At 40.1% G+C, this 17,250-nt stretch overlaps 1 protein-coding gene across 1 annotated transcript; it reads left to right on the top strand.

The window, feature by feature from the left end:
- The first annotated feature begins 4,100 nt into the window (after positions 1 to 4,100).
- wdr13 (WD repeat domain 13) lies at positions 4,101 to 16,677 on the top strand. Its single transcript, XM_041799977.1, has 10 exons — positions 4,101 to 4,179; positions 5,747 to 5,834; positions 5,961 to 6,192; positions 6,607 to 6,716; positions 6,928 to 7,058; positions 7,137 to 7,444; positions 10,737 to 10,917; positions 11,068 to 11,209; positions 11,344 to 11,462; positions 15,809 to 16,677. The coding sequence occupies exons 2-10, from the start codon at positions 5,794 to 5,796 to the stop codon at positions 15,991 to 15,993; spliced, it is 1,449 nt and encodes a 482-aa protein (XP_041655911.1). The 5' UTR covers positions 4,101 to 4,179; positions 5,747 to 5,793; the 3' UTR covers positions 15,994 to 16,677.
- Positions 16,678 to 17,250: the final 573 nt, after the last annotated feature.

Genomic DNA, 17,250 nt, shown 5'->3' with positions numbered 1-17,250 from the left:
TATATTAACCCTGCACAGTGCTCCATATGTTTTATTAAAAGTCACGTAGTCTGTGCTAGGGTCGCCTACATTTCAAAGCCTTTGATTCCTCCTAGATTTAAAAGAATAAAATCTCCATAATTTTAAGGAAAGAAAGCACCAAAGATGAAAAAACTTCTGATTTTTAGTCATGCTTTTACCTCATAGCTATTGCAAATAAAAGAGAGAGCAGCAGTGATCCATTAAAATCACTTTAACTGTCTGAATGCAGCATTGGCAATATTTCAGTTCTGTTAATCCAACATTTTGTACAATTTAGACTGTGAGTAAAAGTCTGCTTGCACCCTATGTTAATAATGAACAAGAAATAGAACAGAAAATGTCACCAAGAACTGACATTTTTACCCCTATGGCCACAATGCTTTAAAATCTCAACCTAGCTCCATTCACGTGATTTAAAAAAACAACAAAATGTCACATTCGTGTAAATGCTTACCTCCTTGCTTCTTGTTATCATCTCCTTTCTGATCACCTTTCTTCGGCTGCTCTTTAGGACTCTGAGGTTGCTGTTAAATGCAAGCAAATGTACTCTGAGTAAAGCAGCAGATATGCATGAAGCAAGACTAAATTCTGACAGCTTTAGACTCCAGATTTTTTTACCTTGGTAGCTGACTTCTTGTCCGACTTATTACCTGAAAATAGAGGAAGCTCAATCACGTTTGCCACATTGTTTTCAAGTGATTCTAGTCCTCTGGTGTGAGAATAAATAAAACAAACAGCATATTATCCGAGTTTAGTTGTTGACTTTGCCCCGGCCTACCTTTCGTTCCTGGCATTTTGGCTGTGCTCCAGAGTCGGTGCTGATTTTTGAGAATGCAGTGCTAAATGTGCTGGTCACCTCGGTCATTTATGGCCCATGCTTGTGAATGGCTCTGTCACTGGGGCCCCTTCGAGAAAGAGCAGCGTGAACAAGCAAAGAGCCCTGTCAGCTGAGCAGCATGCCCGGCGGCCCCGTAGGTCTTTGCTGAGCCAGGCGAAACCTCAGAGCTGACCTTGTAATACTGCCATTGTGAAGCCACTGGAACTGTGTGCTCACCTATTGTCCGGGACAAGAAAGCATTTCTATCATGTAACCGGGGATTTGATAGTGTTATTATGATAGTTTACAATCCTTGTCACACTTACTTTTCAATCTCATCTGATTTAAAATGATAAAATCTATTATTTTAATGATCAGTGGTACTGAAAACTATTCAAACTTTTAAAAATACATTTATATCATAAGACTGCTGTTTAGGAGTGAAATGAATCCCTCAAAATTGCACAAAAACACACTAAACCGGATGCCCAGACCTCTGTTTTTGTTACTATTGTATTAGAACTGGCATCAATATAGTCTGATTTTCACTAGCACATTAATAAAGTTTAAAATTCTAGTACCGTGACAGCCAGGGAGTTTACTATAATGGTTGTATTGTTTCACCAGACACATCTGACACTGGATGGATGATGTGGATCACCCTCAAATACCCAAATAGAAATATTGCCTTGTTAGTTTATGCTAAATTAGCCTTCAGTATGAGTGGATCATTGAGGACGGCTTAAATTTGCCACCCTTTGTTTCCCATATTGTGTGCTTTTCAATACAAATATGGCTGATATTGTTATATTGATTATTTCTCCCCTTTGGGAACCCATTGTCCCAGTATGCACTAATCCTAATATGCATATAATGGCTCCATTACTTATGTTTATAAAAAGACAGCTGGGTGGCAAACAGGGAATAATAATAGTGATACTTAAAGACAGCTAATAAATGTACGATAAATTCGGGGGGATTGGGACAGCATAACATGTAAGAGTTTATTTTCTTTCCTGATGAATGACAATAAATCTTTTCAGAGCCGTAGCAATGAAAATAGCCCGCCTTTAATGGTCGTGTAGGCAGGAGGGGCAGGAAGCAAACAGGAGGTTGACCCTGTAATGAATAAGAGAGGGAAAAAGCTTTGGTTAGATTTCATTTTGAGGTCATTACATTGTCGAAGCTGAGGCTTTTAAATCGCTGAAACTTCTGATGGAAATATGCATGTGATGTAGGCCTACTATTTCAACAACACCAGTTTCCCATCCATCTGTGGGGCAGCATGATTTTGAGTGGTTGGGACAGACAGGTCGCTTCTAAAAGAGAAAAAGATCCACCCTGTAGGCCTGAAAGAAAAGCCCTGTATCTCTGTATATTTTAACCATTTTGTCCCATCTGGACTTATTGTCTTAAAAGCTTGTATAACATCAACCCTGTGGTGCACAGACAAGCTCTAAACATCATTTTATTATGGACAACCTGGGCTTTTAGAAAATGTGAGCTGCAGAAATGTCATTTAAATTTTATTATGGGAAAATAAAGGCAAAATAACAAACAAAACAGAAATGAAATCTTAAATATTTTTATGTTTGACACAGTCAACAATAATGACTAAGGCATTTTTTCCACAAACTTGGTTTTCCATCTCTTAGTGACCAAGAAGCATTCTGTAACAAAAAGTCTTTAAATATTCATATTTTTACAAAAAGTCCTTGTGCCTCTTTGTATTGGCTCTATTTGTGTCATTAATCAAAGCAGTTCCTGTCTGCAGAGACACAGAGGGCTACGTCACAGGCTCTCTCTATTATGAGCTATTCTTTCCTAAAAACATGTACAGTTTGACAAAGTATGATGCAGCAACAGAACATTCTGTTGTCACAGCCTATCACAATGCATTGTGGGATGCAAAATAGACAATATGGCAGATACCATTAGCCATTGGCAGCAGCAATTTAAAAAAAAAAGTGATTAAAAAAATCTTTAATCTTTAAAGACCCCAGGAAGTCACCCAACTTCCAGACTTGCTAGAAGAGCTTCTGTAAGAGCAATGAAGGCATGGAGAGCGGCATTAAAACTGAGGTAAGTGGCTATGATTTATGTTTCAAAAGTTATATAACTTTTTGTAACCTGTGCCTTTTATTGTTGTTTATGGCAACGTCAGTCCCAGAGGATTAAATATCCAAGGCTAAGCCCAAGTTTTTGCTTATTGGGTAGGTGTACGCATTATTTTTTACCCGATTTCAAACGCATATCTATAAATTTAAATCTATGCATCATGTTGAAAAAAAGAATACAGCTCAAGCAAAAAAAAATCCTTTTGTGCTCACATCAATTATTTCTTAATCTAATTGCACTAAAAGTGTTGTTATCATAAATCAGGATACATATTTTTGAAGTTTGTTTTTTTTAATTTCTGCCTTCTAAACATGTCTTGTGTTGATTTTTTCAGTTACATTGTATAGGCATGGTAGGGATTTGGTGTGGAAATTTACAATTGGAACTATGCATAAACCGTAAAGAAGCAACATATGAGGTTACAGGTATTGATTTATACACAAAAATGCTGAAAATTGTATTTTTAGAGCAATGTTAAAAGTACTTTTAATACTTTAATGACCAAATAAGCTCTTAAAGATATAAAGGCTTAAATTTCCATGTTGTTGATCAGAAAGTCTTAATTGTTTATCACTTATTTCCTTGAGCATTTATATATAGTTATATTCATAGGCAGCATTCCTTTAACTGGCCTGATAAGATAAGATATGGGGCTTTAAAGAAAACATCTGGGGCCTAAGCCCCCTAAGCCACCCTTGAAAGTCGCCTATGCTCCAAATCAATGACTCCTTACCTCTTAATGAGGGCACAGTATCACAAAAAACACTCATGGAAAACAACATTGTTTAACACAATGAAAGCAAACTTAGGAAAAAGAACAGTAGCCTAGTCTTAATTGCTAATTAGGTATATGCTGACCTTAATACCAAAATTTTGTGAGAACTAAGGGGTCTAGGACCACTTTATATATAGGCCATTCATCTGTTAATGTGATCCTTTATCCTGAAATGGACATAACCTTCAGATTTTTCCCCATCTATGGCAAGACAGAGACGAAAAATCACGATTTTGTCAATCAGGAAGTTTCTGTTTATGGCCCTGATCTGTTTCATTTTTAATCAAATCAAACCCCTATCGGCTCATCATATTACATCTGATAATAAATAATGTAAATCCTGTGATTCATCATCCGGAGTCACGTAGGTCCACATCACTGAGTGGGCTGGTTACACCGCGTCACGTGATTCGACAGAAAAAGCAGCGATGGAGAAAAGCTAAGGAAGGTGAGCCGTTTACTCATGTATTTCTCCGTGTTTTTTGGCTTTCTTTACACAACAGAACCGCCTTATTGTCGATTTGAAATTGCTAACTGATGGGCTGTCAGTGTGCGACCAAGAATAAGTGGATGAGGGGGTATTGTGCGAGGACATCTCAGATGATGCTGTAGCTTTGTTGCTAATTATTAGCCATCACAAGCTAGCTTTGCGACGTTAGCTGTCAGGAAGTCGCACCGGTGTAAAGGTGGAAAGAGTTACCGTGGTAACTGGTGTCTTTCATCTGTTGAAATGATACATTTACCTTTGAATATATTATTTTTGTTGGTTTTTTTTAGCAAGGAAATATCTCATTAATATATTTTGGTATCATGGCTAGAAATAATGGAATGAGACAGTTTTGGTAGTTTACGTCTCACATATTGCTGTAACTACGACGACCACAGACGCATTCGACTGGAAGTCACCAGTTAACACGGTCACACGTGAAACCACAACACCTTCCAACCACCGACATGAAATACTTCTTTGCCTGTCTCTTTACCATGCACGTTCACTTAAACTGTCATCTTCTGGTGTCAGACTGACATTGTGAGACGCAGGCTTCATGACAAGGTATTTCTCTGTGGCACTAATTGATTTTGCATCATCACCTGACTCAGTCTTGTGGATGAGATGGTGGGAATGACTCCATTTATCAGCTTTGGTTTCATGCAGCAAAAAAATTATCATGCTGAGTGGGGCTGTGCGGTTTCATCGTTATTGCAGTGTTAGAAGTGCTGGTGATGCTCAAGTAGATAAGACAGTTTGTTCACAACCAAGCAGTGCTTTCTCATTCAGTTTGTGTACATTAAACCTTTGAGGATGTCTTCTACTGTCAGATTGATTTTGAGTACAGGAGTGGCATGTTACAAAGACATTTTGTGTTAGACTTGATGAACAGCAAGAAGAAATACAGATTTTAAAAAAATATATGAAACCGAGCCACCCACGCACATGGGGTACGACCCAACTGCTAGGCCATCTGTGCCCCAGAAATACAGCTTTGAGTTACCACCAATATGCACCCATTACTGAGCTGCTGATTAATGTGATTAATTAAGATCAACAATTAGTGCACCATTTTTTCATCCTGATTAACCACATGATTATTGTTCTTTCAACCCACTTTGATTAAGCTGTGTCACGATCTCCTCGCAGATGTAAAATAGGGCCACCACTGCCCCTGAATTTCTCATTTTCCTTTAAAAACTGACAGACAGCTCAGGGGACAAGTTGAAAGTCATCCGTGCCTTGTGTTATCAAACATGAACTGTTTTACTGTTCCCTTATTTCTTTTTCAATCCATAACAACTTCCTTTTTTGTGGTTAATTAATGCAAAATAGAGAAATTTTGAAATGCAATAAAAAGATGCAATGGGATTACTTTCGATTTTAAAAAATCATCTTTTGACAACCCTTGTCATTAAACATAGCTTTTTTTCATATCAGCTTAATAAACCAAATAAAGTGCATTAATGTAAAGTTAAGGACTTAAAGTAAATAGAAATCAAGTGGGTGTTGTGTACTTTGACAGGAATCTGCCCTGGCAGTGGATTCCTCTTTACCCAGAGTGCTGGTGGAATGGCAGCAGTTTGGCAGCAGGTTTTGGCAGTGGACGCAAGGTGAGACTCAACCACGCAGCAGCTTTTCATAGCCTTAACTGATGAAGAAGCTATTCAGACGTGTAATTGCTTATGGATCAGTTGTGAGTTATCGTTTGTGCTGTGTCACTTCTTTCCCTTCCTCAGGTACAATGCTTACCGCACGCCTACCTTCCCACAGTTCCGAACTCAGTACATCCGCCGACGCAGCCAGCTGCTCAGAGAGAACGCCAAGTGTGGCTTTGAGCCGGGGCTGCGCAGGCAGTACCTGAGGCTGCGCAGTCAGCTGCTGGCCCTGCGCTACGGGCCCCTGTCAGAGCAGAGCAGCTTCAGGGCCAGCAGTGTGCGCAGTTCCCGCACCACACTGGACCGCATGGAGGTCAGACCCAAAGAAACAGAAAGGGGAGAAAAGTAGGACAGAAAGAATAGGAGTGGGAGTGTTTGAAATAAATTGGAACAGAAGAAATGAAAATATCGTTAGGCTGAAATGACAATTAAAGATACGACATACGAGAGCCATCTGGATTGATGGACCTTAATTTTCATCAATTAGCAGCAGAGCCAAACTGTGCTTTGCTTGCCCATGCAAATTAAGCTGAGCAGCTTGGTTGAAGTGGCTGGCATTGCAAATGTATACAGGATATATCCCTTACCAAAAAAGTGTATTGTAATTTTAAGTTTCAAGGCTTAATGATGTTTATTTTTAATTCTCTGTCATTCTTATTTAAAGTGCACTCACTCTTTGAGGTTCTTTCTCTTCCTCTTCCGACTCCCTCCCTTTTTCCTCTTAAAGGACTTTGAGGAGGACCCCCGCGCCCAAGGTGCTCGTGGTCACCGTAGGTCCGTCAGTAGAGGCTCCTACCAGCTACAGGCCCAGATGAACAGAGCTGTCTATGATGAGAGGTACCAAAAACAATCCTAGATATTCTAAAATGGAATCAGCATCTTTTCTGATCTGATTTACTTCTGCTTTTGTTGGATTTACTGGCTGAAATGCAGGTTTGGTTGTACTGAGTCAGATCTCGTTTATTGAGTTGTCACCTGTAGGAAAGGCTTGTGAGATGTGTTGTATTGATTTAATGCCTACATGGTGGTTTTTTATTTCCTACCACAGGCCTCCGGGCAGTTTGGTGCCCACCTCAGTGGCAGAGGCCAGTCGTGCCATGGCAGGAGACACAACTCTGAGTGAAAACTATGCTTTTGCTGGCATGCACCACATATTTGACCAACATGTAGATTCTGCTGGTAAGAAAGTAGCTTTTTATTTAACACACATTATGTGTAAATCTTGATGTTTCAAAGTATCTTTTTCTCTTGTTTTAGTTCCACGGTTGCAGTTTGCCAATGATGACAAGCACCTCCTTGCTTGCTGCTCGCTGGACGGCACCCTGTCTATCATGACTTTGTCCCCGTCTCCTCCCAGTGTGAAGGTGACTCTGAAAGGTCACGGAGGTCCTGTCACAGACTTTGCTTGGTCTCTGAGCAATGATATCATTGTGTCGACATCCCTGGACGGGACTTTGCGGATCTGGAACACGGAGGATGGTCGGTGCATTCGAGAGGTCAGAGACCCAGAATCTAGCGAGTTGCTCTGCTGCACCTTCCAGCCCATGAATAACAACCTTACTGTGGTGAGTTTTATTACAGACATCTTATAACTTTCTGCATTCTAAAACAGGTCCCATCTAGGACTTAAAATTAACACTAGTACTCTAACTTGCATTGGATCGCAAAAGATGTTAACACCTGAAAACTATCATGATTGTTATTTGGCATGACCCTTCTACCCCACACCCAGATGTTTAACACTGTCTTAACTGTCTTCTTGGAATTTGAAGACAAAATTCACCTAAGACTGGCACAAAGTGGAGAAAGTTCATAGATTTTGACCATCTGACAAAGACTAGTTACATTTTAGTTTTGTTTAAGTCATCTTGAAAAAAAACTAAACATACCTTTTGTTTAAGTTTTAGCCATCTGAGGTCTATTTTTAGCTAGTCTTAGTTTACTCTGGTCCAGATTTCTCCCTTTGTCAAATTGAATGCAGTAATTTTACAAGACATGTTGCATAAACATTCATGTTGTTGCTACAAATCAGCAAGTTGCTCTTTCTTTTTTTTTTTTTTTTTTTTTTTTTTTTAAGATTTATTTTTGGGCTTTTTGTTCCTTTATTCCATAGAGGAGGACAGTGGATAGAGTCAGATACGTGAGAGAGAGTGGGGAGCGACATGCGGTAAAGGGCCACGGGCCAGGACGGGACGGGCTGGGCTGCCTGCGTACATGAGTGGCACTTTAGACTGCAAGGCTATCTATGCGCCCCGCTCTTCCATTTTTAGTATCTATTTAACTTTATGCTTCACCTTTACTTTCGTTCCATGGCTGTGTTTGGTGTGCTTCCTCCGTCGGTCATATTGCCTTCTGATTGGCTGTTTTCCCATTCCACATAACAGTCTTGTTGTTCCCAAAAGATAGCACAATTCCTGGTTGGAAATATTTAACATGTTTAATATTTAACATCTCTAGTTGAGTCTTTGATCATCTTTCAAGCTGATCAGGGAAGGTTAAATCTCTCTTAACGCACCTCACACCACGGAACAATCTGTCAAGATAATCATCAAAACCATCTGATAATCAAGCCTTTGCTGACTTTGGTCGCAAGGAGAGTAATCTAGCCAAAAATCAGCACAATTATCTTGTAGTGTGTGTCAGGCTTTATCTGAGGCATGGTGTTCAGCATTAAAGATTCAAAGTTGCTTTTTTCTGGCTCTGGTATAACCTCTTGTGTAACTGTCTTTAAATCACTGATGGTACCTCTTTGTATCTTCTCCCTCTCAGGCGTACACAACATTCAGTGAAATGAATTAATCATCATGCCTTTTAATTAACCAAAAACCTCTTTAATTTTGGTGTGAATCATATGAATAAAACAAACTGTGCCATCTAATCTCCCAGTTGTAGCTTTTCATTGTTCCAGTTGTTTTGAATAGGTAGATATTTACATTCTGCAGTCATTAATTAAAATTTCAGTGCATCTATTGTATGAAAAACAAACTTGCTTAATATCAAATACTTAAATTTTACCCTTTTTTAAAATGAAAAATACTTTAATTGAGTTACAAACATTAAATTGTTCCTGGCATTGTCCATTTATATCTCATCAAACAGCACATTAGGGAGATCGATACTTATGTCAGTACAATAAGCAAGAACTTAACATTAGGAAGAACTGTTCTTCTTTCTAGATTGTACATGTTTTAGTGGTTTGTTGCTCAGAGAAGCCCTGCATTAGCCTCATATGTTTGAGCTGATAGAAGTGTTTAAACTTTGTGAGAGACAACCTCATCATCTGCTTATTTTAGTCCCTAAAATGTGTTTAAAATAGAAAAAATGTGCCAGCAAAAGTTCCTTAAATTATATATAGTTTTTTTCTACAGCTGTATTTAGATCAGAAAGTGTTGGTCAGTAAGAGTTGCCAAAATGATAATAAAAAAACTGTTTGCAAGTATAAAGTCTTCTTACACTACAGCTTCAAATCTGTGCAATAGTGGCATACGTAGTGACTCACTACATTGTTTGTGTACAGGAAACCATGGTGACTGAAGCTGGCTTATTATGTTGAAGCTGAGCTGCAGTTGATTAGACTGTAGTAACTGCAAAGAAGAAAAGAAAGGAGACACAGGAGGAGGTTGAATGAAAGGCTGATGAAGCTGAGGCGGAGGATGGGGTATTTTTTCACGCTTGTTCAGCCACTGAGAGGCGTGGATGAGGAAATGCACTTGTGATAATTTCAGCAAGGTTGAAGTCAACCAAAGTCAAGCTTGGTTTACTCAAATTGCAACAAGATACTAAACAGTTGATTGGTTGCTTGGCGATGGGGGGCCTGCATGATATCGCCTGATCAGGCTAACTAGTTCAGTGTCCTTATAACACCCTCCTGGTGGTCAAAACAAACTAACAATACAAGCTTTTGCAGCATGATAAATTATTTTTATGTTGTTTTATGTTATGTTGGACTGAAATGACAAGTGAATCAGAGAAGACCTGCTTGTATTCATATGATTTCTGTTATCCAAGCTCAATAACTATTGTATTAAATACAGTGTAACCACAGGTAAGTCTTTTTGTCTCATTTTCTAACAGTAATATTAAGAGCACCTACTTGTCTCAGCCTGAACTATGTAATAACAGAAAAGAAATACTATCCATCAGGATCCAGTGTACAGGTACCAAGGTGAACTGAAAGTAAGTCAGCAGTTAAGGACTTTCTGGGCTCATGAGACACTGCTGTCTCTCTCCTCTGCTCTCTGACACTAATGCTAACCTGTGTGTTTTAATAAGATGATAAAGGGACTTAATAAAAAAAATTGCTGGCAGGGATTAAAGGCTGTGACAGGGGGAGGGTGGAGACAGCATCATTTCCACAAAACATCCTGCATCTTTCTGTACATGTAGCTTGTGTTTAGTTGTTGATGTGTTTCCAAGTTCTTTAGAGCATAACCACTGTAAAACAATCAGGAAATAACATTTTATTTCTCTCAGTCGCTGACTAGTTCTCAGCTAACAGAGTCATAAACATTCATGCAGGAAAGGATCTGCAAGCCGGACTCGAACTTGGGCCGCCCATGCATATGTATAAATCACTCATCATTAAAACAAAATAGTGTGTCTTATGTTTACTCTCTTTATTTTCAGTCCACATGGGTCATTTGTGGGGCCTGTAGTAATTAGATTTAAGAATTTCTTTGCTGAGCACTTTTCCTGTCATTAGGGAAAAACTAGAAAATATTTGTATAGCTCAAACTACACTGGTTTACCTTCTCTAACTGCACCGAAAACAAAGAAACAAGTATTTATTTTCCTAGTCAGTCTCTCAGGGCTGCCCTGTGAAAATAATGAGTCCTCACTCTTGGTGCTGTGTTGCAGGTGGGGAACAGCAAGCACCACCTGCAGGTGGTGAACATCTCCACTGGGAAGAAGGTGAAGGGGGGCTCCAGTAAGCTGACAGGCCGCGTGCTGTCTCTCTCCTTTGATGCTCCAGGGAGGATCCTATGGGCTGGGGATGACAGGGGAAGCATCTTCTCCTTCCTCTTTGACATGGCCACAGGTACATTTCATTTTAACAGAGGGCAAAGGTGCAGATTGTGACTCCCAAATATAATTAGTATGTATCATGCACAAAATGTCTGTGGTTGGAAGGGGAAGCGATTGATGTGTCTCTGCCGGTCTCCGCTGTTCCTGCCCGCACCCCCTGCAGGGAAGCTGACCAAAGCCAAGCGTCTGGTGGTGAGTGAAGGCAGCTCCATCTGCAGCATATCTGCTCGGTCTTGGATTAGCCGAGAGGCCAGAGACCCCTCCCTGCTGGTTAACGCCTGTGTCAATAAGCTGCTGCTGTACAGGTCAGTCTGTAAGGGGAACTCGCTGTTTATTAATAGGCAGATTCGTCTTAATCATCGTCAGTGGTGCTTGTTACTAAACCTGCGTTGACATTTTGCACGAAACTTGATCTGTTGAATCACCTTTGTTCTGGCAGGGTGGTTGATAATGATGGCACACTACAGCTGAAGAGAAGCTTCCCTATTCAGCATGGCTCCCAGCTCGTTCACAGCATCTTCTGCCCCCTCATGTCCTTCAGACAGGGGGCCTGTGTGGGTAAGAAAGCTCTGAGTTTCTGCGAGATTTAAATAGAAAAAAGACCATTTGTTATATGCTGGTGTTTGTTGAATCTGAAATCATTTTATTCCATTTTATTTGCTACACCTATTCAGCTGCTCATTAATGCAAGTGTTTAATCAGCCAGTCACTTGGCAGCAGCCATTGCATTTAAGCATCTAGACATGGTTTGATATGCTGAAGTCCAAACGAGTATCAGAATGGGAAAGATGATTTAAGTGGCTTGGAACATGCCATGGCTATTGGTGGTTGGCATTCTTTTACGTTTATACCAAATTCTGACCCTATTATTGGAGTGTTGCAGGCTCATCAGACCAGGCTATGTCTTCTTTTGCCCAATTTTGTGAGCCCATGAGATTGTAGCCTCAGTTTCCTGTTCTTAGCTGACAGGAGTGTGGTCTTCTGCAGCTGTAGCCTACCTACTTTAAGGTTCAACATGTGTGTTTGGAGATGCTCTTCTGCATATTATGGAGATATTGTTGCCTTTCTATCAGCTCAAACCAGTTTAGTGATTCTCTGACCTCTGCAATCAACAAGGCATTTTGGCCCAGAGAACTGCTGCCCACTGGATATTTCCTGTTTTTGTGGGACTATCCTCTGTAAACCCTAGAGATAGTTGTGCCTGAAAATCACAGTAGATCAGCAGTTTGTGAAATACTCAGACAAGCCAGTCCGGCACCAACAACCATGGCACATTCAAAGTCATTTGAGCGTTTCCCACAGAATGACACAGTATTTGGGCGGAAGGGATGGTCACCCCACCCTGATTCATTCCAGACATGTGATTTTTTTGTGTTTCTGCTCTTTTGACTGAAATCATCAGCAGTGCATTGTATAAAGACACTCAGATGTCATCACTTGCCCTCTGAAATGTTTCACTCAATATTAATCTAATCATAGCAGGTTAGCTGAAGGCGTATTGTTGATGAGGTATAGTGTCAAAACAATCATCCTTGATTGCAGGAGTACATGTAATTCATAATGGCAGCAAGAAGCTGGAGAAAAATGTCTAAACAACAGCTTAACAAGCTTCATTTGAGACATGGCATGGAGAATTTTCCCTCCAGGGATCAATAAAGTATTATCTTATCTTAATCAGTGCATTTACAGGAGGGACGTACTAGATGTCTTTTGCATGCGTAGGTGGTGATAATATATGTAATAAAGGGTTAGCGAGGTTGAGTGGCTAGACATTCTGAAACACGGTTACCACTCAGTGGGAAACAGAAGAAAACTAGAGGAAAACAGACTAATATTCGCTTTGGACTCAACAGAGATCCTTACTGTTTCCAGAAGACTCAGTGGACCATGGAAATTGATATGTGGTCAGAAATCGAGCTTCCAGACATTTGTATGGACCGGTTTCAAGTAGGCTCACTACTCAAAGCAAATGTGAAGGCCTGAGTTTGTTACAATGGAGCTAAATACAAGCCATTTTCCCATATTTGAAAAGATTTATTTAGTTTTTATACTTTATCTTAAGAAGATAAGATAAGGCAGTTAAATCTGTTTATTGCTTATCAGCAAAGTCAAGCTGGATGGCATTTTTTTCCAGACCTTTTCACCCCTGGTGATACGCCCAGGGACCACTGGTTGTTTTTTTCTAGGTCTTGGGACATCCACATGACGATCAGGGGCTCGTGGCAACCCTACTTCTTGCCCAGACAGTACCCTAGCCCAGTGGTTCCCAAAGTGGGGGTTGTGAAACATAAAGAGGGGGTTGTGGGATGCCTTCCAAAAATTTAAGATTAATTTTAAATGATTCTAAATGCTATTTTTACCCACTTTTGTAAAGATCAAGATTTATGCTTAAATCTGTTCAATTTAAAATAAAAGCATGGTAATTTGTTGAGATTAATGATGAATCAAAGTGGTATTTAACATCATCTGCAAGACTGTTCCTGAATCTGCATGGCTATGTTCAACAATGCTTCAACCACCTTCTGGTACAGTGGGGGTCTCTTGTCTCTGGCACCATTATTTTGGGGATCGAACCCTGAAAAGTGTTAAAACCTCTGCCCTAGGCTGTGCTTCCTTTCCACATCCACCCCTTACTCTGCCCTAAAGGTGTGGACTTTTTAAAAAAAAATTCCAACAGATTATTTTCTCATGCCCCTGATATACAGTCACTAGAAAAAGTATGTGAACCCTTTGAGATTTCTTGGATTTCTGCATAAATTGGTCATCAAATGTGTTCTGATCTTCATCTAAGTCACAACAATAGACAAACACAGTCTGCTTAAACTAATACTGTGCAAAAAATGCTATGTTTTCATGTTTTTATTGATCAAACCATTTAAACACTCACAGTGCAGGGTGGAAAAAGTATGTGAACCCCAAGGCTAATGACTTCTCCAAGAGCTAATTTGAGCCAGGAGTCAGCCAACCTGGAGTCCAGTCAATGTGATGAGATTGGATGTGTTGGTTAAAGCTGCCCTGCCCTATAAAAAACACACACCAGTGTTGAATTTGCTGTTCTTAAGAAGCATTGCCTGATGTTAACCATGCCTGACACAGAAGAGCTCTCAGAAGACCTAGGATCAAGAATTGTTGACTTGCATGGAGTTGGAAAGGGTTACAAAAGTATCTCTAAAAGTCTTGATGTTCATGTGTCCACGGTAAGACAGACTGTCTACAAATGGAGAAGATTCAGCACTGTTGCTACTCTCCTTCGGCGTGGCCGTCCTGGAAAGATGACTGCAAGAGCACAGCGCAGAATGCTCAATGAGGTGAAGAAGACTCTTAGAGTGTCAGCTAAAGACTTACAGAAATCTCTGGCACATGCCAACATTTGTGTTGACAAATCTACGATAAGTAAAACATTAAACAAGAATGGAGTTCATGGGAGGACACCACGGAGGAAGCCACTGCTGTCCAAAAAACACATTTCTGCACGTTTGAAGTTTACAAAAGAGCACCAGGATGTTCCACAGCACTACTGACAAAATATTCTGTCCATAGGTGAAACCAAAATTGAGTTGTTTGGAAGGAACACACAACCCTATGTGTGGAGAAAAAAAGGCACAGCACACCAACATCAAAACCTCATCCCAACTGTGAAATATGGTAGAGGGGCCATCATGGTTTGGGGCTGCTTTGCTGCCTCGGGGTCTGGGCAGATTGCTGTCATTGACGGAAAAATGAATTCCCAATTTTATCAAGACATTTTGCAGGAAAACTTAAGACCATCTGTCCACCAACTGAAGCTCTGGAGGGTCAACCAGTCATTAGCCTAGGGGTTCACACACTTTTTCCACCCTGCACTGTGAGTGTTTAAATGGTTTGATCAATAAAAACATGAAAACATATCATTTTTTTGTGCGGTATTAGTTTAAGCAGACTGTGTTTTTCTATTGTTGCGAATGAGATGAAGATAGGAACACATTTGATGACCAATTTATGCAGAAATCCAAGAAATCTCAAAGGGTTCACATACTTTTTTTAGCGACAGTATGTAAAGACATCCTGAGCGTGACTGGGGTTGTGTCAGTCCTCCTTCCTGCCTTATGAAACCCTCAGGCAGGCTCATTTGGCACAACACACCTTACTTTGGCCTCAATTTTTGGTCCAACCATGCACAGTACTGTACCTGGGTGGCACACCCAAATATTGTCTATGTGTGGGAAACACTGCATTTAAATCACTTTTCTTTCCCATTCTGATGCTCACTTTGACCTTCTGCAGATCCTCTTGAACGCATCTAGATAGATGTCTAAATGCATTTGTTGCTGTCATGTGACTGGCTGAATAGATAATTGCATTAATGAGCAGTTGAACAGGTGTACCTAATGAAGTGGCTGATGAGTGTGTATTTGTTTATGTTTAAGTTACTGAAGTTGTTTTCTTCAAAGTATGTGACCCTGCTTTACCTCAGAGTTCAACCTCAGTTGACTTTCATCACCTTCTCTCATTTCCTGCAACCAGCACGTTAATGTTATGCAAATCTTTTCAGTGTTTAAATTATCAGGTTTCAGTCCCCAGTTAACAGACATATCTCACATTTAAAAATACTGGTGTGAAACTGCTATGGATGTTTCACTTCTTTGTTACAAAAGGTGCTGATATTCTGCTATAATGTTTTGAAAAGTTCATGAAATGAAGGACACCTGAGGAGCGTTAATGTCGGCACCTCGGCGTGGTTTCTTTTCCTGTTGGAAGTAAAAGATGCATTGTGAATGCGAGTAATTCTAATTGGCTGTCTCTGAAGGTTGTTTAGGGACACTGTAGAAACTCATTATCAATTCAAAATGAGTTGTTTTAATGAGCCATCCATAATTAATTTGACTGTTTCTCTCTTAATTTCACTCCTTGATCCTCTTACACAGTGACTGGAAGTGAGGATGCCTGTGTCTACTTCTTTGACGTCGAACGCAACACCAAGGCGATCGTGAACAAGCTGCAGGGTCACGGGGGTCCGGTGCTGGATGTGAGCTTCAACTGTGATGAGAGTTTACTGGCGTCTGCTGATTCCACCGGCATGGTCATCATCTGGAGGCGGGAGCAAAAATGACTTATCCACCGATGAATATGCTTCCATCCACATCAAGTCCTTTAACCGTCCAATAACAAATGTGTAGATTTCACTGGAATGTAACAGGCTGCGTTTAATTTAATGATATTCAAGTGCAATCGGATAGAAATCCATACTGTGTAAGTGGTAGGGATGTCTTAGAGATTTTTAAGGGGTTAGGGGCTGAGTTTTGTGTGCGTGTGTGTCTGTTTGTGTGTCAGTACTCCTACGGCTGCAGCTGAGAAATTGCTTTTCAACCAAGGAAGAAAGAAAGCACTACTCCCATGCATGTGTCATGGCTTACCTCTGACTCGTAAGGATATGACTGAATTCATGTGAAGAGGATAAAACGTAATCTTCCAGATATACCACATTCAACTCTTTGTATCGCACTAACATTCCCTCTGGCATAGATCTAGTTCACTATTTATGTAACTGTTATTCAAGCAGTGTAATCAATGTAGTAAGCGCCTTTTGTTGCTTTTAGTTCTGCTATTGCCTGTTTGCATTTGAGGATGTGTGCATGACATTAAACTCCATCAGTCAGTAGGCATATCCATTTCATCATCACAAAAGACAAGTGAGTTTTTAAGTACTTATCTATTTGTGTGCGTGTGTTTCATGCTGGTTGCAGATTAATATAATTTATTTAATGCACATACAGAATAAACTGCTGTAACTGTCTGAAGTCTGTTTCATTTTTTCTGTAATAACAGAAGAGCACAATGTGTTAAAGTGGTCAAATCTACAGTGTAGGACGTGTTAGTCACTGTGTGGGTCTTTGAGATCTACACAGGATTCCCCCTACATAACTGACTAAAGCATGTGTACAATAACAGTTGTTTTTGTAGCCATGCTGTAAATCTATAAAATAATGTGAGCTAATGTCTGGGGATTTTGGTTGTTTTAACATTTTTGATGGTTTGAAGTTGGAAAACTTCTAACATTTATTTCTAGTTTTCTTGTTTGACCATAAAACACAAGCTGAGTGAGAGTCAGCTGTGTCACTACAGATGGCAGCCTTGGTCAAGTGGTCTGTTGGACGAGTCAACACCAGCTTTGCGGAGACACTTGTGTGCCCCAGGATGAATCCTGCTGACTTTGATTATTCTCTGACATTTTATTTGCCTCAAATTTTCTGATGAAGTGTCATCATACAGTTTAGATTGTATAAATCTGGACATAGTCCCAGTAATGTCACCCATTGGTTTCTACGGAGATATAACGAAACCATAACCTTGCATAGCAGATGGATTG

Source organism: Cheilinus undulatus, linkage group 11, assembly GCF_018320785.1.
Source record: "Cheilinus undulatus linkage group 11, ASM1832078v1, whole genome shotgun sequence".
Taxonomy (NCBI): domain Eukaryota; kingdom Metazoa; phylum Chordata; class Actinopteri; order Labriformes; family Labridae; genus Cheilinus; species Cheilinus undulatus.
The sequence above is the reverse complement of the archived record's forward strand: the minus strand, read 5'-3'. Positions and strand labels throughout refer to the sequence as shown.

Coding starts and splice junctions, on each gene's coding strand:
- wdr13 (XM_041799977.1), top strand. CDS start 5,794: ATGGCAGCAGTTTGGCAGCAGGTTTTGGCAGTGGACGCAAG. Junction 5,835..5,960: donor GTTTTGGCAGTGGACGCAAG/GTGAGACTCAAC, acceptor TCCCTTCCTCAG/GTACAATGCTTACCGCACGC. Junction 6,717..6,927: donor AGAGCTGTCTATGATGAGAG/GTACCAAAAACA, acceptor TTCCTACCACAG/GCCTCCGGGCAGTTTGGTGC.